Below are 24163 nucleotides of genomic sequence, written 5' to 3'. Positions count from 1 at the left end.
CAGAATATCCTGAGGCAGACAGGACCCACAAGGATCATCAAATCCCATCTCTTAGCCCTGCACAGGACAACCCCAAATCTCACCATGTCCCTGAGAGCGTTGTCCAAACACTCCTTGAGCTCTGTCAGCCTTGGTGCCCTGACCACTGCCCTGGGGAGCCTGTTCAGTGCCCGACCACCTTCTGGGGTGATGAACCTTTCCTAAGATCCAACTTAAACCTCCCCTGACACAACTTCGGGCCATTCCCTCAGGACATGATAAACACATAATAAAAAAGGCGAAGACCGGCTACCTCACACTGACACTCGGCGCTCACACGGCCCACACGAGGAGGATCGGGGGCGCAGCTCCTGTGGGGAGCAGGTGGGTCCTGTCCCCCCATCGCTTTCCACGCCGGGGGCTCTGGATCCTCCTGTCCCAGCTGTCCCTCCTGTCCCAGCTCTCCCTCCTGTCCCAGCTCTCCCTCCTGTTCCTCCTGTCCCTCCTGTCCCTCCTGTCCCAGCTGTCCCTCCTGTCCCAGTTCTCTCTCCTGTCCCAGTTCTCTCTCCTGTCCCCGCTCTCCCTCAGCCGCCGCTGGAGGACCGCTCTCACGTGCCCGCCAGGGGGCGCCGCCGGCGTGTCAGGGGGTGGGCCGGGGGCGCGTGCGCGGTCGCGCGCGGCGATGGCGGCGCTGCTGGAGCACGAGAGCCAGATCTTCCTGGACCTGTTCCACCGGGACGGGCTCGTGGTGTGCGCCCGCGGGCTCGGCATCGACCGCCTGCTCCTGCGCTTCCTGCGCCTCTACTGCGAGCCCGCCAGCCTCGTGCTCGTGCTCAACACCGGCCCCGCCGAGGAGGTGAGGGGGCTGTCAGCGCCCGGCACTGCCCCGCTCGGGCCCGGCGGGCGCGGCCCCGCAGTGCCCCGGGCGGGAGCGGCTCCTGGGGCCGGGGGTGGGCCGGGGGTGGGTGTGCGGGATCCGGGGCCGGGCCGGGCGCTGTCACAGAATCACTGAGTGGGTCAGGCTGGAAGGGACCACAGTGGATCATCTGGTCCCACCTCCTGCTCCTGCTCCAGCAGGGTCATCCCAGAGCACACGGCACAGAATCCTGTGTCCAGACAGTTCTGGAGTGAGGAGTCTCCAGAACTGGAGACTCCAGTCCCCAGCGAGGAGACTCTACACCCTCTCTGGGCAATCTGTTCCAGTGCTCGGTCACTGCACAGTGAAGAAGTTCTTCCTCATGTTCAGGTGGAACTTCCTGAGCATCAGTTCCTGCCCATTCCCTCTCATCCCATTGCTGGGTACCCCCGAGCAGAGCCCGGTCCATCCTTTGCCCTCTCCCTGCAGATCTGACAGACATTGAGGAGGTCCCCTCTCAGCTGTCTCTTCTCAGGGCCAGCTCCTCAGCCTGTCCTCAGAGGAGGGTCCCCCCATCCTCTGTGTCACCCTGCGCTGGACCCACTCCAGGAGCTCCGTGTCTCTCTTGTCCTGAGGATCCCAGAACTGGACACAACACTCCAGAACGGCCTCATCAGGGCTGAGTAGAGGGGCAGGATCACCTCCCTCGACCTGCTGGCCATGCTCTTCCTAATGCACCTCAGGACACTGTTGGCCTTCTTGGCCATGAGGGCACTGCTGGCTCAGGGACAGCTGGTTGTCCCCCAGGACCCCATGTCCCAGGGAAAGCTGTCAGACCAGACACACTTGGGATCCATCAGCTGAATTCCTACTCCTGCAGCACAGTAAAGCCCCAAAAACAATACTGAGCTAAAACAAGCATATGTACATAATTGTAAGTAACCACTGAGCAGAAAGGGATGAACTTGCTGAAGGTTTGTCCCTGCTTGTACAAAAAATAGCTGCTCTTTTTTCCCTGGAACCAGGGAGATTTCCCACCATCAGGGAAGTGAGGTCCTGGGGACTTTTTATAGTGGCCATAGGGGAATAAATATCACAGCTCTAGTTTGTAAGATTAAACTTCATGTATAGGTCCTACCTGCTGTAGTTGTCTGATAGCAGGTGAGGGCACCAGAAGATGAACTCTTCCCAATTCTCTGTTCTTAAGGCAGTATTAAAATTGCATATTCTCTGAAAATGGAAATACAGGAAAGTGTAAGCTCTTTTGAGTGTCAGTTGCTCATATTTACTTAAGTATTTTCTAGCTACTACTGACAATACGTAGATTTTAAATCACCCAGATGAGTTTGAAACTGAACAAAGTATATTAAAGAAGAAAAAAATCATGTTAATTATGACTTCCTTTAGTATGTTATACTATCATGTTTTAATTTGTTTTGGACTGCTCCTCAAAATTGGCAGGGTATGCATAATAAAGGTGTTTATTGCATCCAATAAATGTGTTTGTTTCATTAGTTACCACGATTATGTCTTTGTTTTTATTGTATTCGGTTTAGGAGTATTTTATTGACCAGCTGAGGTCAGATGGAGCTGTTCACCTTCCTCGGCGTGTTACCAATGAAATTGCAAATAACACTCGGTACGAATTTTACACACAAGGAGGAGTCATCTTTGCAACAAGTCGGATCCTGGTAGTGGATTTCCTTACTGACAGAATTCCTGCCAACCTCATTACTGGTAAGAGTTTAATGAAATGAAGGTAAAAGTGTTCTGTTTGAACATACATAAAGCTTAATTCTATATGAAGAGTTCTACTAACCACTGTCGAAGAACTTTTCCTTTCCTTCCCCCCAAGACTGAGGTAAAAAGAGCAAATATGTAGTTCTTTCATATTTTTAATGGTTTTCTTTGCTCCAAACTTGTTTGTCTTATTTAATCAAACCCTTTGAAAACATGCACATTATTTTTACAGAGCTATTTTTACAGGTTTTGCATTGCCACCAGAGGTCAGTGCCAGAGCAGCTGTGATAGACCAGCTGCTTCATTTCCAGCTTCCCCAACACCTGGTTCCATGTTCCTTACCTGTGTGTGAGACTGTACAGCCAAACCAACAAAAACTTGTAATAGTGGTTCTTGAGGAGGTAACACAGAAAAAGTGTTTCTAGGTTTTATAAATGTTGTTTATAAAATCAGTGTTGAATCACATGTGAATTAACATCTGATGAACTCATAAAGTCCAGCTAAATGGAGATAAGAAATTATCACTGCAGTAAAGAAGAATTATTCCTGGTAGTTTTAGCCAGGTAAAAATGATGTACTTGACAGCACAGTAAGACTGATGCAAGTGGTTTTAATAAAAAGTGATAATAAAAGGGCTTACAGAGCAGGTACAAACTCACTCCACAAGCAGACATATATTGAGTGAAAGTTGGAAGGTATTATGATAAACACACAGTCTTACTGGCCCATCACAAATTGGTTGTCTCCTCTCATGTCCATTCTGAGTCACATCTTGACAAACTGAAGTTGTTCAGAAGTGTGTGTGATCATTATTACGTCCTGAAAAATTTGCTTCATGGGACAGATCTAACAATGTCTAGATACAAAAATACCTTGTAGTGGATTATTCCATGACTTAATCATGAATGGCTAGCAGTTATATGGAAGCCTTTTTTTTCTAGATGCTTTCTCATTTACCAAGCAAAGGCATATTAAAATCAATGTCTAGGTGCTGAGTTGAAGAAACTTGTTGCAGAATTAAATGCACTGTAAATTTATGAGCTTATGTAGGTACAAGGTAAAACCTGTGATGTTTGATGTCCTTTGCTTCCATTTCAGAAAGGCATTTATGATTCCACTGCAAGCTGTGAACAGATAAGAGTTACCACATAGGCCTCACTTCAGCAGGGGAGAGGGAAGAATGCAGTGTGCTATTTAACATGATTAAGTGGGAGGAAAAATAAGCCTGAGTTTAACAGGTCTTGGCTGAGTGAACTGTGAATCCCAGAAGTATTTGTCTCGAACACCTAATTAAATTAAATTGTTGTTTCATTTCTCTTTACTAAAATGTGCTTGATAAATCTTTTATTCCTAATACCCCCATAGCCCTGAATAAAACTGGGGGTGGACTCATACAGTTGACAGTATTTGCTGTCCTTAAGAGTGAATATGACTTATCAGAAGGAGGAGAAAAGCAAAACAAATGTTTTCAGATGTTCTTTGAATGTGTAAACACTTGAACTGTTACCAATGAAACATACTTGACCAGACTAATTCCAGAATTTCTCTAACAAAAGAATGCAAATATCACGGACTTGAAAGTGTCAAACTTGCTGTGCTGTAACAGTGTGTTCTGTCGTGCATTTGCTTTTCCTCCTTTTCAAAGGCTCAAGTTCAAGTTATGCCTCACAAGTAAAGAATTTTCTAAGCTAATAAGTCCTGCCACTCAAGCAAAAGATTTTTTAAATTTTTTTTTTTATTAAAGATGCATCATTAACCCAGTTCTGTTATTTGGCAGTTCTATGGTACTGAAACTGAGGAGTCACTTGTTCGAACCCCAGGAAGTTTGTTCAACACTCATTTTAGAAGATTTAAATTCCTATAATCCAAAGAATATTAGAAGAATAAGACAGTTATGAGGAAAATTCTATACAAAGTTGGACCTTTCTTAACTTCTTGTAACTTGAAAATGTTTTATTTTGCCAGGCATTTTGGTGTACAAAGCACACAGAATCATCGAGTCCTGCCAGGAAGCATTTATCCTGCGACTGTATCGCCAGAAGAACAAGCAAGGCTTCATTAAAGCTTTTACAGATAATGCTGTTGCATTTAACACTGGCTTTTGCCACGTGGAAAGAGTGATGAAAAACCTTTTTGTCAGTAAGCTTTATCTGTGGCCAAGGTGAGGCACTTCTTTACTCCACTGGAGAGTTAAACTTAAAAGAAGGTGAAGGATGCTAAATGGGTTCCTCAGAAAATGAGGTGCATGCAGTCACACTGCTTAGGGGTGTTCTCTCATATCCCAAACAAATTGCAGTCAGGTTTTGACTGAAGTGGTCTTGAAGATGCTAAATTTCTGTATGTATTTTTGAAATAGACTCAAATTAACTCTGTAAGGGGCTGAACCTTATGGCAGAGCTGGCCTTTTAGCCAACAGAAATCACAGCAGAAGGTGACACTCCTAATAGCTCAAGAAAAGCTTCCCTTACTAAACAGTATTTAAGCCATGAAGTAACAAGAACACAGTCTCTCAGTTCTCCATTCAGGGAGGTATTTGTTTCCAGCTGTGGTGAAACTCCGTGGATCTTTCTACATGTCAGATTTTTTTAATCTTCTTTTACATGTATGTTGTATATGAAGAATATTTCCTGATGACTGATAAAAAGCAAATTGCCAGGTTTGTGGCACGTGTTAAGTCATTCAGAAGCAGAGCCACAAATGGAACTGGGCCCTTTATCTGCTGACCCGTTCAGTGCTCTTGCCTTGGGCAGGAGCTCTGCCCATTTGTTCCAGGCTAACAATGTGTTTCACTCCATCTTAATGAACTGTCACTCTGCCTTGTAAACTTTTTTTAACAGTCTTTCTTCCAGTATCCCAGGGAAGTAGAAGTGGACATAACTAGGGCAAGAAAGGTTGGATAAAAGTTCTCTATGTTTTCTTCCTTGGCTTCTGAGCCATGGCAAGGCCTGGGGGTGCAGTGTGTGGGAAGGGAGATGCCCAGGGAGTTCCAGAGGTTGGAGGCACTGGGCTCTCTGAGCCTCCCTGTTAGGGAAAGGCAGTGACATGTCTGTGCCTGTGCAGCTGAGGGGCTGCAGGGGAGGGTTCCAACAAGGACCTGCTGCTCATCCTTGCAAACTGGGAATGTCACACAACCTGCTGGTGCAGTGTCTGGTTTCAAAGAATTCATGAGCCTGTTCCTGTTTCCCCCTTATGAGATTTTTTGGGTTTACTTTAGTATTTGTTTGTGTATTGGTGATGGAGAATCTAGTGCAGTAATTTTCCATGGCTCATTCACCAGCCCTATAGGCTCACATGACTAGAATGCCTACAATCATCATTGTGGAACAGATGGTTTTCTGAGGCTGTTCATAAGATTGCAGTCTTCACATCAGTAGAATCTGATTTACTTTGGAATTAACTTACTTGTTCACATTTAAAACAATTGTAATTGTAGTTTATACAAACTTTTGGGTAATTGTGGGTCAAGAAAACTTTCCATGTAAATCTTAATAAGCTGTTTTCCTCTTAGATTTCATATAGCAGTGAACTCATTTTTAGAGAAGCATAAACCTGAAGTGGTGGAAATACATGTGGCAATGACCCCTGCTATGCTTGCTATCCAGACCTCAATCCTGGACATTTTGAATGCCTGTCTGAGAGAACTCAAACGTTATAATCCAGTTCTTGAAGTAGAAGATCTCTCTTTAGAAAATGCTATTGGAAAACCTTTTGACAAGGTAACCATTCTGATTGTTTTGCAGTGTCTGACTAACAGGATGTAGATCTTCAAACTGCCATGCAAACAGAAATTTTATTTGTAAAATTAATAACCTTCAGCAGCTGAGTGTTCTCCCATGACATGTTTATTAGTGGTACCAGGTGATGTAATAGTGATGTGACAGTTGCCAGTAGGGTTTTTGGTGTATAGGTGTTATTGTTCTTCCTTCATTTCCCAAGTCTTACAGCAAGAACATCCTGATTCAAGGTTTTCTTTCCTATTTGTGTTTCCATTTCCTCTAGTAGGAGAAGCACAAGTATACAGTAGACAACATGCACAGGCATGCCTCTGCTGTATCTTTAATCATTATATATGTCAGTAATTGTGTGTTCATTGCTGTTTGTGGCAGATGTGCAATGTTTGGCATACATGTGCTTTCTGTAAGGTGAAATCATAAACTTCAACCGTCATAGTGAAACACAGTTATTTCTTAACTACTATTTAATCCTGATGTAAGGCCTTCTGTACTTTAAATATCAGGAGGTTTTTTTCTTAAGCTTTACAGGTTGCACATCTGCATGGTACCAACCTTATTTTGGAAATTAAATGCCATTAGAATGGTTTCTGCTTTACAGGCCAGTGCCAGTAAATTAAGGGTGGGGGGGAGTATTGTACCAGTGTTTTATTATTAGATGGAAAGGAAAAAGTGTACTGAAAGCATTAATTGATACACATCTGCTAATTGCTGGAATATTTTACATAAAGGCATCTATATTATGTTAACTTTGCTAAAAAATTATAACTTATATAAAAAAAAATACCTTACCATCAGGTCTTTAATTTGATATCCTTAATAACTTCAGGAAACTAGTTGCATCCCCTATAAAGAAAAAAAAAAGTGCATTTTTAGCATGGTTAGTGTACTATATATTTGACATCCTGAACTTTCCAATTTATATTTCTAGACAATACGTCACTATTTAGATCCTCTCTGGCATCAGCTTGGAGCTAAGACAAAATCTTTGGTCCAGGATTTGAAGATACTCCGTACTTTGCTCCTGTATCTCACTCAGTATGATTGTGTCACCTTCCTTAATCTTCTGGAGTCACTGAAAGCAAGTGAAAAAGCTTTTGGCGAGAATTCAGGTAAACACTCAAGATCCATACAAGTCAATGCATGAAACAGTGAAATGTTGATGTTTTTAATTAGCATTCCCAAACATTTGAAGGTACCTAATTAGGCTTTACATAACCAGCCATAAGGACGTAGGTTTTTATTGACAGATAATGCTTTCATCTTCCCACCTAACTGCTGTTACTTAACAGGGGCAGATTTGCATCACATTTGTCTCTTATTAAGCTGGTGATTGCACAGCGAGCAGGTAGCACAGGTAACACATCCCCATTGCAGATGTCAAACTAGTGCTGCTTCCCTCTCCTCTCCCCTCAGGTTGGCTGTTCCTTGACGCCAGCACCTCGATGTTTGTGAACGCTCGGGCTCGAGTTTATCGCATTGCAGAGGAGAAGCTGAGTCAGAAAGGCAAAGGCTCTGAAAAACGTGATGTGAAGAAGGAAAATGGTACTGATCATTCCTAATTTTAAGTTTGGGAGTGTCACGATTTCAAGTGCTTTGCATGTTATTACTGGGGCTCTGGTTCCCTACGTGAACATAACCCAGCTCAGGATCTCCGTCTGTTAGCTGGGATAAGCTGAGACATAATCTTAGTTCAAAAAGCATATAATAAACAACATACAAGAGTCATGAAGAAGTAAGGGGTTCTCCTAAGCTTGCTCAGCTGATCACTGGGAGAGCTTTTATGGAATTCTTGTGTTACACTTGTGTTTAGCTTGATCTTTATGATTTTACTTGAATGGGTAGGAGGCTGGGGTTGCTTTTATTAAAAAAAATATATCCAGGAGTTTCAGAATTGAAGAATAAGTGAATATTGCAACTTTTTGCTTCACTAGAGCACTTATCCCCATTTTTAAAGTTAAGAGTGTTCTCCAACCCAGTAACATAACACATTGCATATGTAGGCTGTTGAATATCATATTTGCCAACAGCCATCACGCTATTGACATCTAACCACTAATTTAAAGTCTGAGGGATATTTTGGCTGTAAGAGCTGCTATGTTCAATCTTACTTTGTTTCAGAACTGAAAAGGGAATTGGTTCTCGAAAGTAACCCAAAATGGGAAGCTTTGAGAGAAGTACTGAAAGAGATTGAAAATGAGAATAAGAACAGTGACAACCTTGGTGGTCCAGGTGAGAGAATACTAAATGATGAAAGTTTTCACAGTAAAACCATGGCTGGTTTGCACTTCTGCTTGTCTTTGGAGAGAGGGAACCTAACTCTTTACTGCAGTTTTATCAAAGAGATAGTTTAAATTTAATAATTTGTGTTGGTTACTATGCGATACAGTTTAGGAAAGAGAATTTTTTTAACTTACATTTCAATGTTAGACTGATACTTTAGTTCCAAGCCCAATAAAACTGATGTGGAAATTTATAATAATCAAGGTACCATTCACTCATTTCTTAAGTTCAACTTCAAAAAAAGTGCCCTTTCTAACTCACACATTCTTCTCCTGCACCTGAAAATTTGCCTCTCCAGGAGATGCATATAAATGGGGTAGAGATTAGAAGGCAGGGTAGAGAGTCTAACTGCTTTGCTGCCTTTCCTATTTTAGGGCTGTTCAGCCCCTTAAATTTCAGCAAGTTTTATTTTAGGAAATAGTAAGGGTAAAAAAGTGCTCTTTTCTCCCACCCACAGTGTTCTGACTGCATAAGAACTGGCTCTCTCACCTAGTGTTGTAGGAGTTTATCTGAGTCAGCTTGTGGAGAATTGTTATTCAAGACCACAAATGTCAATAATACTGTGTGAAATATGTATTTTTTGACTTTCTATCACAGCTGACAAAGGCTGAAAATTAGACTGGTCTAAATTAAGTTCTCTTATTCCACGTCTTAAAAAGAAGTAGTTGTGAGTGTGTTTCAATACACACTATGTTTCAGATGGCCAGAAGGAAAACCTCACAAATTTAGACGTTGTGAGAATAAGGAATGCTGAACTTCCATTAATCTCCTCTAATCTTGTTTGGTACAAAATGCCCATGCACTTTATATTTCTCTCAAAGTCCAGAGCAACTGTGACAACCAAATACAAAAGTCTTTGGCAGGCATTACTTCCAGGATCAGTAAAACCAATTTGCTCAGGAGATGCCTTGTAGGTGGAAAAGCAGCACAGCATTACAGCCTGTAAACATGATATTGTTTCTTGACTGCAGGGCAAGTGCTCATTTGTGCCAGCGATGACCGAGCCTGTGCACAGCTCAGGGAGTTTATTATTGCTGGGGCAGAAGCTTTTTTAACAAGGCTGTATAACAAAACCTTCGGAAAGGATGAGAAAGCTGGAGAAGCATGGATTACAGACAGAAAAGCCATCAAGTCCAAAGGAAATGCCAAACCAGACCCAGGGCCTCAAGCCAAAAAAGGCAAACTTGCAGCTTCTTCAAAACAAAAGAAACACAAGAAGCAACAAGACCGGACTATAATCCAAATGATAGGGAAAACCGAGGAGGAAAAGAGAGAGGAGTTAGAGGGGGAAGAGAACAAAGACTTAAGCAGTAGCCAAGAAAGCAGCGGTGAAGAGGCCATTCCTGAAGATTTTGATGTGAACCTGCCCTCGGATTGTTACTATGGGATTTTCAAGGACCCGCTGACCATCATCCACCCGCTGCAGAGCTGTGGGGATCCCTACGCCCTGACCCGCGTCCTGCACGAGGTGGAGCCCAGATATGTGGTGCTGTACGATGCAGAACTCACCTTTGTCCGCCAGCTGGAGATCTACAAGGCCAGCAGGCCTGGGAAGCCTCTGAGGCAAGTTCACTTGGTAATTCTAGTCTTACAAACTAAAAAGTGCACTGTCAGCAGTCAAGGCAGAACGTGCAGCTGTTCATTTTCTTTAGCTACCCTTTAATTCCTGTTTAGCCCTCTTCCTAATTTTAAACAAAAGCAAAATGTCTGGAGTAACCAAAAGATAATTTTTACTTTCCAGAGGGTGTTTAGTCTCTTAGGGCAGAAACATACCTGTTAAAATCCCCAAAGTTCATTCCATCTTCTTCAAGACCTCTGCTTCGACGATCTTAGGGGCAGTAGATCATTTTGACGTGGTGTAGTCTCATTTTAAACCATTTCTGTGGGTATGATTTTTACACAATAAGATTCATTTTGGGTTTAATTCATGTTCACATTTCCTGATGTTGGCAATGCTGAAGACAAGTAATTCAGAAACTGTAACAGAAAAACAAGTATAGGAAAACACAATAAAGAAAATGAGAAGTATTAGCAGTTATACTTTTTTCTAGCTGACAGAAAGATCACCACACTGTGTATAGGTATTTGATACACCTGCCAAACTCACTTTTATGAATAAATTTCACAAACTAATTAAAAATATAGAAAACTTTAATATACTATTGACTGACTTGTCAGGCTACTAATCTTAAATATTGGTTGTGGGTGTTTTTAAGTTAATATGAAGTTCTGTAAGGATTTTTTTTTTCCTCTTTCATACCTACAGAGTTTATTTCCTCATATATGGGGGCTCCACAGAAGAGCAGCGTTATCTCACAGCTCTGAGGAAAGAGAAGGAGGCCTTTGAAAAACTCATTCGGTAACACAATTAGTTTAACCACCTTTATTATTACTGTTCCATGTCATTCCCTTACATGCTTACACTTCAAACAGAGTGAAGTTCTTAACTGTGTGAAGGCTTTAAATAAGCTTTTAATTCAATTGTTTTTCAGGTGTTAAGAGAACTTGCCCACTGAGAATCAACAAAAAGTCAAACCCCATTTTATTTATTAATTTTAGTGGGATTTCATATTAAACTTCTAAGGCTGAACAGCACCACTTGGATTTTCCCCTAATTGTCTCTGTGAATTTCATTTTTGTAATTGTCTTTTTGTCTGCAAGTAGCATTTCTTGTAAGATAATTCCTAAGGCTTTTATAACCTGAGTCAGTTGGGGAAACAAAATAATTATTTCCTTAGACTGTATAAGACAGTATTTTTACTGACAGTATCTTCTCATCAGGTTATAGTGCTATTACTAATTATTAGTTCCTTTGTTTATTATGCTCTGAGAAGTTCTAGACATAAAAAAATAATCAGCTGCTAGAAAGTGCTGGTAGTTGAAATAGAAATACAGCATCTAGCCCAACAATGTGGAAAACCTGGTAAAGTGCAGTTCTGATCGGGTCTGCAGTTAGGATTAGACTGTATATGTTTTACATCTGGATGAAGGGTGTTAAACTATTTGGGTGTATTTTTCTCATCTGTTTGCAGTTTTTACTGTGTGTTTGTTTGGGGTTCCTTAGGGAGAAGGCCAGCATGGTTGTTCCTGAAGAGAGAGAAGGAAGAGATGAAACAAACTTGGACCTGATCCGAGACGCCAAACCCCCCGGTGTGGCTGCCGACACACGCAAAGCAGGTGAGCGGGGCCTGAGCTCAGGCTCAGCTCTGACCTTCTGGAGAGCCCCATCACTGCTGCCCTGGAAATGCCACCAGGGACCCAGCACCAGGGTCAGAGACACCTACACTGGCTCTGCAGTCTTCATGGTGAAGAAACAGTATTTCCCAGTGACGGTGAATTGTGGTTTTCTCTGACAATACAGACTAAAGAAGGGTTTTACCATTGAGGCAGATACAGTTTGCATCGTTTCTGGGCTGCTTGTTGGTTATAAGACTTTCTAGTGCTGTTTGTAGGGAGAGAAATTAAAACATAGAAACTGAAGTCTGCAGATAGTCAAAGGAAGTCAAGTTGTCCTTGAGACAGTAAATGTTGGGGACATCTTTTCATCTTGGCAGAACAGATTGCCTGGGTAAACGACTGCACATTGTGTTTTTGATCACCTTCTTTGTAATAAAAACATCCTTTTTCTTTTTTTGCAGTTCTAACCACATTTTTGTTGCCTTCCTCTGACATCTCTACTGTGCCTTTATCTTCACAGCTCTGCCCATTTTTCATTGCTGTCATGTCTGTAATCCTGCTCTCCTTTACCATGTGCTCTCTAATCTTTGCTTTTATGTCTTTTGTGGCCTTGGTGCTGCAGTCTCTTTATGTGTCTTTTTGCAGACCTATAGAGGCCAACACGTAAGTCCTACAATAAAATGCCGTATTTCTGTGGGAAACAGCTGGAAATAAAAAGGATCAGCTTCATTGTCTTGTTTTACAGGCAACTTTTTAAAGATTTATTTAAATAACTTTCACCTACAGTTGAATGTATTTCATTGTCACATGCACAAAGCTTACAGCAGGTAGCATGGGAGTTCTGTGAAACTGCAGAGTGTACTCCATAAACTACAGTACATAATTGGGCAACTGAAAATTAAATGAAGTCTGGATTTATTAAATGCTGAATTCGAGGTATAATTTGGGATGTGAAGTCCATCCATTACAGAAGCACTGGCAGCACACATGAAAGCTCTACAGCTGGAGCTGCAGTCCCAAGTATGGGGATAACTGTTTATTTTGCTCTTTAGGGGGACAGGAGCAGAAGGATGTTCAGCAAACTATAATCGTGGATATGCGGGAATTCCGTAGTGAGCTCCCATCGCTGATTCATCGCCGTGGCATTGACATTGAGCCCGTTACTCTGGAAGTTGGAGATTATATTTTGACTCCTGACATCTGTGTGGAGCGGAAAAGCATCAGCGATCTGATTGGCTCCCTAAACAATGGGAGGCTGTATTCCCAGTGCATTTCCATGTGCCGCTACTACAAGCGACCAGTCCTCCTGATTGAGTTTGATCCTAACAAACCGTTCTCCCTGATCCCACGAGGCTCTCTACAGCAGGAAATTTCCAGTAATGATGTTACTTCTAAACTGACCCTCCTTACGCTGCACTTCCCGAAGCTGCGGATCCTGTGGTGTCCCTCTCCCCACGCCACCGCGGAGCTGTTCGAGGAGCTGAAACAGAACCACCCCCAGCCCGACGCAGAGACGGCGATGGCCGTGACCGCCGACTCCGAAATCCTGCCCGAGTCGGACAAGTACAACCCTGGGCCCCAGGACTTCCTCTTAAAGATGCCAGGTGTTAATGCCAAGAACTGCCGGGCCCTGATGAACCACGTGAGGAGCATCGCAGAGCTGGCGACGCTGTCCAAGGACGAGCTCTCCAGGATTTTGGGGAATGCTGCCAATGCCACACAACTCTTCGACTTCATTCACCTCACCTACGGAGAGGCACTGGCCAAAGGGAAAAGCAAAAGGTGACTAATGCCATAGTTCAACGTGGAGCACAGATAAACTCTTCTGGCACAGGACTTCGGCAAATACATGAAATATTTTGATAAATGCCCCCTCTCAGATAACCAGCTCTTTCTTGCTAATGCTGTTCCATCAGCTTGGAAATGTGAGTTAATTATTACTGAAGGCAAGTTTCAAAAGGAATAAGTATTTCTAACAGAGATATGTGAATTATATTTATTCGTTTTAAAGCACTTTAACCAATTCTGTAATGAATTACTGAATTACCACTGAATTAACTAAATTTTTTCACCAATTCCAAAGGAATTAAGTGCTAAGACTAATTGATAAAGGTGTTTTCATGTGGAAGTTATGATGTCTTGTGTTTTGATTAGTGTGTGTGACTTGCTGCACGAAACATCACCTTGCTTTTGCCATTTTCAATGTCTTGCTCTCTGGAAACAGCCAGTTTTTGATTGACAGTGAAGAGCTGTATCATAGTCTTTGCTCAGGAGTTTTTTTAGGAGAATATACTTGGACTCAATCCTAAATTTTAGAATTACCATCATAAGCCTTTGTCACAGTAAGATACAGTTCTATGCTATGCCTTACATTCTACTTGCTTACTTTACTGCAAGTTATATTTTTTGCCATTCCAAAGTCAGTACAGCTCTGTCTTGCTGGGTTTTGCAAAGTGCATTCCTTTGGGCTGGACTGGACAGCGATTCTGAATTCTCAGTGTGCCTTACTTATACTTTGGAGATGCTTTATTTTTTTAATCAGTTTTGATAGTTCTTTCACGTCATTCACTGGCAAGTGAAAAATCTGGGGATACCATTGGCACTGTTCTTTTAAATATACCAGGCCATATTTCCTCTTGTAAAATGCAATAGTTTTCTAAGCAAGGTTTTTTAAAAGTGTGGACAATTCTTTCAATATTGACTTCTTTCTGTGTCCAATTGCACTTGCATTTTAACGTCTCAAATTGTCCATTGTCATCTAGAAGATAAAACTTTCAGCATTCTGTGTAGCATAAAAGAGGGAAAAGTTATTCTTCTTTTGATAGTTTGTGAATGTGTTCATTGTTAAATTATATGTTCTGCACTGAACTTTGATACTGGGTAACAAACTGCCGTTGCCAAAAGGGTTGGTCCAGTGTCATTCCATGGTTATGTATTTACATTTGCTATTTACAAACCCTTATCTGTGATTTGTACATGTATTTATACGATTCTAATGGGAACAACAGATCAAAAGTATCTCCTTCATGAAAGGAGAAAATATTTTTAATGTTCATGTTCAGTAAAAACTGTTCTGTGTACTTTCAGATTTGTTTACTGTGCATTTTACGTATGAACTATGAATTGTTAACTTATATTCTAGGGCTGAGCTGTGACAAATTTCCTAAGTGAACTCTGCAGATGCAAATCTCAGTATTAAATACATCCATAATAAGATTAAAATTTGTTAATTATCTCGTTTCTCATTTGGCTGTGTTGATATCAGAACATTTTTATTTTTAGTGTGTGATTTTATATTGCCCTATATTCTAATTTATTTAATATAAAACGAAGCTTTTCATGAGACTTTTGCTTATTTAAACCAATATTTTTGGAAATGATCAGGATTGAGAATACCCATAAAATGGTGCTAAGAGAGCAGAAAATCAGAGTAAGTTCATGACTGACCTGAGTGTGTTAGAAAAGGGGAGGTGACCAGCCTTTGAGAACAGCCATGGGATGCTCCAGGAGCTGTGGGTTTGGGTTTTTTCACATGTACTGCCTCGACTTTGGCAGTGAGGTTTGGGGGGTTTTGCATAGATTGTATGGGGTGAAAATGAAGGGTATATGAAGAGGTGATAACGTAGTAGCTTTGTGTTGGATGCTAGATGAAGCTACAAATGCAATTAAATAATTATTTGCTAAATATTTTGATGCAATTACCTTTTGCTATATACGTGGAATTTTTGTAAAGCTTCTTCCTTTTCTTTCTCTGTGCAGGCTTTGTCTTTTTCTTTAAACACCCACCAGTAACATTGTTGCATGTTATTACTGCTCTCTGTGCTCTGGCATTCTCTGTGCTGGGTTCAGCTGTGTCCCCTCCTGGGGCAGTAGGTCCCCACTGTGCCCCAAGGTGGAACAGGACATGGGTCCCCACTGTGCCCCAAGGTGGAACAGGACATGGGTCCCCACTGTGCCCCAAGGTGGATCAGGACATGGGTCCCCACTGTGCCCCAAGGTGGAACAGGACATGTGTCCTGACAGCACTTAACCCTGAAGGAACCAGCCAAGGCTCTGCCTGGCTGGAGTCACAGCACACGGGTGGGTGACTGATGGAAATCCTGCCCTTGGGGGGTTCTTTAGCTCCTTTGCAACAGTCATGGAATATTGTACATCTTGGCATTGCTTGATGTTTTAAGCCTGTGCTGTTCTATTAAAAAAAGCAAACAAAACCCCGCTGCCTTCAGGCTGTGAGTGTCTCTTTCTTATCCCCAAACCAAGGCTCTGTTTCCAGGTCACTCAATATGTGAAGCCTGTGGGGTTCACATGATATTGGGAACTATGTTTCCAGCTGCAACTGCAAAGGAACCCTTTTGCTGGCAATGTCACTGTGCAGCTCCAAACCAAAACTAACTCTGCTTTTGAAATTACTTCTTCTGCATGAATGTGTAAAGTCGGGCTTTTCTAGGACCGTCTGGCTTGATTGCTTTCAGAACTTAAATGTAAACCAGTTGCCCCAAAATCCACGCTGCTTATAAAATATGCAGATACACTGTAAAAAACAGTGGCTCTTTGGGAAAGTAGAGAAGTTTAAATGTGCAGATTGTTGTGGTTGTGAGGCTTTCTCATTTGCAGAGTGATAGTACAACCACAAACAACATAATTTTTAAATATAAAAACACTTGTCTCTAAAGCTTTCCTTAGTCATCCAGAATTCCAATTCTATTACTGTAGAATAGAATCCAAAAGCAAACGTCTGCCAAAAAAACTGTTATTAAACAGATACTTTTATATGCCAAACAGCATAAAAAAGTGTAACTGAGGGTCATTAAAGAAACTTGTCCTGTGTGGGCTCAGCAAGAGACACTCTGTAGTTTGGGCTCCAGGAGGAGTGAGGTCTGCAATCCTTTCATAAGGACTGTTTTAGGATAAGGTTCTCCTTAGCCCTTTTTCCAGGATAACCTAAATTACATTAATATTCAATTGATCTGTTTTCTAAAGTACATGATTTTAAGAAATGCAAGTAGGGTCATAAATCAAAAAGATCAGAAACCATTGCTGCAGGATTTTGTAACACTTTGTATTTATAACTTGTTTCACATGTTCATGCTTTCTTGACATAAAAGAATTTTGGATATTTGCAGAATCAAACTAAGAGTAAACCCTTTATGTGCTTCATATGAAATGGTTAATATCTGCTTAACTCTGAGGTACCTTCTTGCATTGAAAATATACTCATTGACAGTATAGGCACTAATTTTTCTTAATTTACAACTTTTTTCACCGAAGTTTTCAGGTTTTTTCTATAGTCATCCTCTCCAAAGCTTCCTCTCAATATTTCTAATACCCAGTTTCACAGTGGGCTGGCAGCCTAGGCAACAGTAAGACATAACTGTTGTACCTATTTGTCAATTGTATTTCTTGCTTCTTTTATTTCCAGTTCATTCTAAGTTCAGCTTGAAGCCACAAGAAATAATATCTCTCCCCTACAAGATGAGGGGGGAAGAATTAAACACCAAGAATCTTTCTCGATGTTTATCAATCAAAAATGACTTAGCTGTGATAGCAGCAGGTTTGGTGAGGTTAGTAATGTGTAAATGTTACGTCCCCTGTACTCTGGAGTTGCTCCTTTGTTTATTTTAAATGAAGGTTGAAGTTCTAACAAGTGAAAGGGGGTGTGATTCATGTGGCACAGAATGATGCCAAAGCCTCTAAGTAAGAAAAAAACCTTTAAATGTTCCCGCTCCTCATCAGCCACTACAAATGGGATCAGAGGAAGTCACTGCCAAACTTGACCCAGAGTGTAGCTGAGAGGTGATTCAGAGGTAATTCAGAGGTAATTCAGAGCTACTCTCCTCCCCTTGGCTCCAGAGGAAACACAGGCATTGTCCATCAAAAATGACACTACAGAAGAGGAACTAAGAGGATCATTTCAGCACTGCTCTCTCTCCTTGTATTTTATTCTTGAAATCAGCCAGCAGGTTTGGGGTGGGAATTTACTCCAAAGGCCAGAGAGAGAATGTACATGACTGACCAAGTGTTTTGATAAGGCTGTACATGGAAATATTCAAGGGTTTTAAAGTTTCAGTGCCATTTTTTATTTTGAGTACGAAATGTTAGGAGTTCATCTCCCACACTTCAAAACAAACAGGAGGACCATTTTTTTCCTTGAGTTTTGATGTGTATTTTGCAAGCTTCTCTGCAATAAATAAAGAGGAAGAAATATTCTCAGCCATGACCTTGAAAACAGGGAAGAACTGTTCAGTAGCTTGGCCAGCCAATATTTAGCTGAGAGATGAATTCCTTAGTCTTCCTGAACTTAGTAAGGGTAACCAGGGCTGCCACACTGCTATGATTTGTTGTCTAAACAGAAGATGTTGCTGCAATATATCAAAATGGGCTAATTTTAGTGTGATTTTTCTTTTAAAGCATGGCAAAATTACCTCGATCCACAACTGCTATAAAGCAGTCTTCCTAGGAATATTAGTTAAATAGATACTATTCTCTCAGCTTGCATTTTACCTTGTATTTGTTTGTAAGAGCTTCCCTCTGTAAACAAATGCTTGGATTCCATTTCTAGGGTCCTCTGTCCCTCAGTGGTATTTCTTTTTTCTTTCACCTTAATCATCTCCTATCAAAGACTGTAGTTATTAAACTGACATTGATATTAAAATATAGTGGTTGGGGGGTGGGTTCTCAGCCCCAGCACCTCCTTAGGGATTCCTGCCATATTTCTAGTGGCTTGAATAAGTCATTTATTATTACCCAAAGCGAGGAGTTTCAGCTGATATCTCCCAGGAATCTCTGCCTTTCCTTTCCTTATCAGCTGTACTGTGTAACATCACACTGGGCATTGGCACATCCACAGACACACAACCTGCTGGGCTGGGTAACATGAGCCTGCACATCCTCAGTGTCCAAGTCTCTGGAAATGACCCTGGAAAAGTAAGCTAAGCCTTTCCCTGTTTCTATATATAAAACTGTTTGTTTAATTGGTGGAGTGCACCAAGAATAAATAATGAGCTAATTCTGAAGATCATTCCCAGAACAGCCAGCTAGGATTGTTTCTGCAAGTCAGAACTTTCTCCTCTCCTTTGTTTGTTTTTTTTATATCATATTAAGGTGAACAGCTTTATCTAAATGCAGTTTTAGGAACAGTGCAATATTTCAAGAATTAAGCATTCTGCACATAAGTGAAGTTTTGGAGAGTTTGTTTGCTGAATATAAAAGTAGTTGAAAGTTCAAATTCTAAAACTGGATCAAGGATTTTAACCAGATTAAAGATGAAGTTTCTTCCATGGAAAATATAAGGAAAAAATTAAAGAAAGAAAGAAAAAGAAAAGCTTCCAAGTACTCTCAATCGATTAGGGAAGACTACCATCATATTTTTTCCAGACCATATTTACCTTGCTTAATAACAGTTAAAAATGATGAACTTAACTACAAATTTTATCTTAGAAGAAAAAAAAAATTTAAAAAAGACTTAAACAGGTATAGTAATTACTTTTTCAACTTTTTCATTAAATCTTAAGCTGTAATAGGTTATAAAGGCTTAATAATATTTTTTTAATCCCTTTTTATGTATTTTGCTTTTAATGTACCAGTACCATACATGACTCTATGTCTCAGTGTGTGCACTAACAAATAGATGAGGTACAACTCACAGAGTTCAGAGGGAAGTAGAAGGACTGTCCAGTAGCAGAGTAGGCTTGCTCATGGACTTGCTGGTGATTTCTTATATTAATACAGTAATTGTCCTGTTTAATGACTGTGGACATAAGTGGAACTCATTTAACTTGACCCTCTGTGGTTGAAAGAATACAACCTCTAGTCAAATACAGAGACTCTATAAGGAGAGTACTGTGTCTCTTTGCTAGGTTATAAAATTAAGAGCTTTAGTTCTGTCCTGCACTTGGTGATGTGTTTATTTAATCTCACAAATAGGGAGCCAGAAAAACAGAAGGCAAAGGGATATGGCCGAGCTGACAAAGCAGCGACAAAGTGTGAAACTGAAACTGAGCACTGACTCCCGGGGCAGTTCACACCTCACACGGCTTGTCTTTCATACCCTTCCAGAGGCTTATGCAGTTCTGATGTGCTGGTGCTTATTACCAGTTTAAGGTAAAAGTCCTCATTGCAGTAAGTGTCTGGTGATCCCCTGAGTAAGATACACTGAGGTTTCCCTTTATTCCTAGGCCTGATGCACAGATCCACCCTGGGTCACACGCAGACATGTTCTGCCACCTCCAGTACAGCTTTGGGCCCCAATATGACACCTATGCTATGGCATGAACTCACCAATAAAACCCCTCTAGAAGCCAGGTTAATCTTGCCTTCTGGGTCATCTCTAACTCCCCCGTAAGAGAGGGAAGCTGGGGATTAAGTGGTAGCATGGAGTCAAGAACCAAGAAGTTACTGTTTTGCTGCTAGACTTTCTCAGTTCAAGTCCTTGTTCAAAGAGTGAATTTTAAATACTACAGAGAAATTCAGGCTGGCAGGCAGGACCCACTTCAGACCTAGAAAATCTGGATTTCTGAGCAGCTGTAATTAGCTTGACCCTCATTTTTAGGGCCACGCTGCTTAAACTGGCAGATTTCAAAATGGGCTCCAGACCAAATCAGTTATGATCTGGTTTTATTTATCTGAAAGGCTCATGTGGACCTAATTTACTATTGTGTGTTAAGAAATAATGAGTAAGTAGAAGGGATTATGAACACATGTTTGGCCTGGAGAGGAAGAGAAAATGCAGCCATAACTTCAATTCTGAAATGTCTTACTTCATCATAAGCTTAAGTTTCAAAGCTGACATGGAGATTTTGGTACATAATGCCTCATTTTCAACTAATTGCGTCTTAACTGAACATCGAAACCTTCAATTTGGAAGCTCAAATTAGCAGCTATGTGATGGTGCTTTTTTTCCCAGTTGTGTGTAGATGCCAACTGGAGGATCTAGGCATCTTATAAGTACTGTATAAAATAGATTGAGATAGAAATTAGAACTCTTTAATCAACTTTCGCCAAGGTAGAGGGGAAACTGCGGGGAAGCACCGGTTATGCAACCTCAGTCTTGTCTGCAGAGGAGATCCATGTCCTATCCCCTACTCTCACATCAATACTTTTCCTTTGCCTCTTTGCCTTTGAGAATATGTAAAAACTTATACTTTCTGTACCAGCTATCTATTATTTAACTCCTTAACAGTTCTCATAATGTACCTTTTGGGAGACAAGTCTTTTTTCAATGCAGGCAAATAATCCATACACCAGCCTATTTCATTCTAACTGGAAAAAATAAAGAAAGAATAAGGCCAGAAATTTAGTTCAAATGCCAGTAAACAAGATTGTTAGCAAATAAAATAAACACTAAATTAGATATTCCATTAAGTACAAATCAGCAGCTTAGATTCGAGCTCTGTTTCGTTTTATGAGAGTGCATTGGAGGAGTAATAGACTTAAGAACAATTAGTATTTCCCAGGCCTTTTTCCTTGCTTGTAACAGAATCACAGACTGTGTAAAGTTGGAAGGAAGGGACCACAGTGGATCATCTGGTCCCACCTCCTGCTCCTGCTCCAGCAGGGTCCTCCCAGAGCACACGGCACAGGATTGTGTCCAGACAGTTCTGGAATATCTCCACTGAGGAGACTCCACACCCTCTCTGGGCAATCTGTTCCAGTGCTCGGTCACTGCACAGGGAAGAAGTTCTTCCTCATGTTCAGGTGGAACTTCCTGAGCATCAGTTCCTGCCCATTCCCTCTTGTCCCATTGCTGGGCACCCCCGAGCAGAGCCCGGTCCCTCCTCTGCCCCCTCCCTGCAGATCTGACAGACATTGAGGAGGTGCCCTTTCAGTCACCTCTTCTCCAGGCTGAACAGTCCCAGTGGTTAAACCTACTTCTGTAACTGTGTTTATTAACATCTGTCCTGCCTCTCAAGGTATCTGTTAACATGGGGAGAGAAAAAAATATTTGCTAACACCAAAAGATTTCCCATAGGTACAAAAAACTAATTCATTTCTATTAAAATAGCATTCAAATATCTAAACAGTTTCCAAACGCAGCACACACAGCTGGCACTCATGGTAACAGGCAATAGCACTCCACAATATACTCATGTATCAGACTACTTGCTCAGGGACACTATCCCAACTTTTATAACTACAAATCCACCTTAGTTCCCAATTAGCACTATGCCAGAGAGGCCTAAAAACCTTAACATGGCCCTGCACAATCTCCAAGACAGATCCCTCTCTGGAACCAATATTTGATCACCAATAGCTCACACTGTGCACTGTCTGTGCTTTCACCCTTCATATGGTTCAGAAAGTCCATAAGGTACAAACTGGTGGAGCTGGGAATACATCATCTAGGCTTCCCTATGCATCCTCTTTTCTGTCCAGTCTCAGAGAAGCAGGATCAGGCGAGCCAGATCCTGCAGCACGGCTCCTCACATGTACATTTATTGGAAAGTCATAATCAGCACCTTCATTATGCTGCTTTTCATTCTGGAGCTCTTAAAATAGAATCATGGAGCAGATGTGTGGACAGATTGCACTTCTCCCAGCTGCACTTTTTAGGAGCTCTGTAAAGCACACAGTCACCTGTCTCTGCTACCAGACATTATTATGCTAGTTGGTAAGAAAAAAACACAAGAAAACTTAAAGGCCACTGTATGCATTGTTGTAAATAATTATGCCATGGGAGGTAAAGTATATCCTTCTTACAAACCAGGCAGCAAGATGATCTTCCTTTCAGAAGGTTTAAATACTAAATATTCCTTAGTTTTATTAGTGCCTATTTATATACTGGGAAATACTGTTCTACTTTCTTTATAAAAAGGATTATCCTTTCTGTTTGTTTAAATGGATTTATGTGTCCCTAAGGCATACAGTGAGGGAGGAAGTAGCTTCAAAGTTTTAAAACCCAAGCCTTTAAATACATTTTTATGAAGTAATGAGAATAATCGATATATGGTGATAGGCTTTACAAAAAAACTTCTTATAAACTGCTGGTTTTATCATCTTATAATCTGCTGGTCCTGATCGATACCTTGAATAATTCACCCTGAAGTTTTCTCACTGCTATATGCAGAGAAAAACCAGTATCCCTCCTTGAAAGTGCCTTGCTTTAGGGCCAACAAGAAACAAAGAAAAATGTAACTGTTCTAAATAATTCATGTGCTACATTGTGTCAAAACTGCATTTTAAGAGTTTCAACTCACCCAGGGAACAGCACAAACGTCCCTGGTGGCAGATACCAGCTAAATATGAATGCAAATCACTGCTTCCTTAAGTATTTATGCAAATTAATTTTTCAGCTGGGCATGAGATGTTTATACTTTAAGCCCACCAAGTTGATTAATGACTTGGTCAACATAAGTCTTGGTTCACAGGGAAAGCATCTGCAGATAAGTAAATCAAACACTACTTGCCAATTTATAACATAGTATTTATGCTTCTACCCCGTGCATGCTGAATGATGGCAGTGGCAAATGAATCAAATGGGAACTTCACAGATTCCCAAATGCCACAATCTGCCAAGATTTCATTAGCAATACCATAAAATAAAGTTTTCAATCTGGAATCTGAATAATTTCTTAAGGAAATCAAACTTAGAGAGAAAAGCCACCTTGTGCTCTTTGCAAGTCAGAAAAAGACAAATGAAGAACAGCTCTTGGTGGCCGAGGTGTGAGAAGGAGTTGCAGAGGAGGAGTTACCCCAAGGGTTGGGGAGGATGGTGCTGCAGAGACAGGAGTGTGTGCTGAAGGGACACCCTCTGCAGACACTGCACAGCCTGGCTCTGTCCTTCCTTCCCTCTAGGACACCTGGGGCCCTGTTCCATATGGATCAGGACATGTTACATCCAGCACAGTGGGACAGAGAACTGGAGAAGCCTGAGCAGAGCCCTGCAGCCCAATCACTGCTGCATCAGGGTGAGGATGGGGGACCCCAGGACTGGGTGACACGGCCACCTCACACCCTCAGCCCAAGCAGAACAGGGCCGTGAAAAGGACGGCACTTAAAAGGCAGAATAGACAGGAATAATTAATTTTCAGGGACTGCAAAATTATGTGATCACCTTCAGATTCGCCCCATCTGTTGCTAAGCAGCATTCTTAAGTCACAAGCTCTGCCTTACAAAATGAACAGCAGCCTCCACACATTTCGCTATTTTTACATTTTAAACTGTTCTTTTGCCAAGTTTTCATTATAACTGTATTTTTCAAAAGGCTCTAAAACAAAACAAGACAAGCACTAAGATAGCTGCATCCCTTGGGAAAAGGTTTCAGTTACTACCTGGGACAAGTAGCCCGTGGACTCTCCAGTCTCCAAAAAGGAATTACAAGAGCCTCCATCTCCCACGAAGCACTTTCTGCCTCTCAGCTGTGAGCTTTCCATGAGAAATTGAACCTGCATCATGGAAAAGG

At 41.4% G+C, this 24163-nt stretch overlaps 1 protein-coding gene and 2 long non-coding RNA genes across 4 annotated transcripts in view; 2 read left to right on the top strand and 1 right to left on the bottom strand.

The window, feature by feature from the left end:
- Positions 1 to 7243, bottom strand: part of LOC113982717 — a 29948-nt gene extending 22705 nt beyond the window's left edge. The window contains exons 1-2 of one of the 2 annotated variants that reach the window (XR_003538865.2): positions 7099 to 7243; positions 1974 to 2065 (exon numbers count right to left, since the gene is read on the bottom strand). This is a non-coding gene — a long non-coding RNA (uncharacterized LOC113982717). Of the gene's footprint in view, positions 1 to 292; positions 370 to 1973; positions 2066 to 7098 lie in introns of those variants that run through there. The other variant, XR_005566767.1, reaches the window with a different exon arrangement.
- Positions 632 to 15512, top strand: ERCC4 (ERCC excision repair 4, endonuclease catalytic subunit). Its single transcript, XM_027711179.2, has 11 exons — positions 632 to 835; positions 2392 to 2572; positions 4541 to 4736; positions 6084 to 6291; positions 7238 to 7418; positions 7723 to 7851; positions 8428 to 8538; positions 9561 to 10152; positions 10856 to 10948; positions 11654 to 11766; positions 12819 to 15512. The coding sequence occupies exons 1-11, from the start codon at positions 662 to 664 to the stop codon at positions 13550 to 13552; spliced, it is 2712 nt and encodes a 903-aa protein (XP_027566980.1). The 5' UTR covers positions 632 to 661; the 3' UTR covers positions 13553 to 15512.
- Positions 15513 to 15559: 47 nt separating this feature from the next.
- LOC120325008 lies at positions 15560 to 15977 on the top strand. The gene is made up of 2 exons (XR_005566768.1): positions 15560 to 15658; positions 15764 to 15977. It is a non-coding gene; the product is annotated as an uncharacterized LOC120325008 (long non-coding RNA).
- Positions 15978 to 24163: the final 8186 nt, after the last annotated feature.

The sequence above is a fragment of the Pipra filicauda genome, unplaced genomic scaffold (genome assembly GCF_003945595.2).
Source record: "Pipra filicauda isolate LSUMZ 115617 unplaced genomic scaffold, ASM394559v2 scaffold127_size2900866_pilon, whole genome shotgun sequence".
Taxonomy (NCBI): domain Eukaryota; kingdom Metazoa; phylum Chordata; class Aves; order Passeriformes; family Pipridae; genus Pipra; species Pipra filicauda.
The sequence above is the reverse complement of the archived record's forward strand: the minus strand, read 5'-3'. Positions and strand labels throughout refer to the sequence as shown.

What these genes read in the sequence shown, in the direction of transcription:
- ERCC4 (XM_027711179.2), top strand. Translation starts at nt 662, where the DNA reads ATGGCGGCGCTGCTGGAGCACGAGAGCCAGATCTTCCTGGACCTGTTC. An exon ending in AAGCTTTATCTGTGGCCAAG is followed by an intron (nt 4,737 to 6,083) that starts GTGAGGCACTTC and finishes TTTTCCTCTTAG; the next exon opens with ATTTCATATAGCAGTGAACT. An exon ending in GCCTTTGAAAAACTCATTCG is followed by an intron (nt 10,949 to 11,653) that starts GTAACACAATTA and finishes GGGGTTCCTTAG; the next exon opens with GGAGAAGGCCAGCATGGTTG.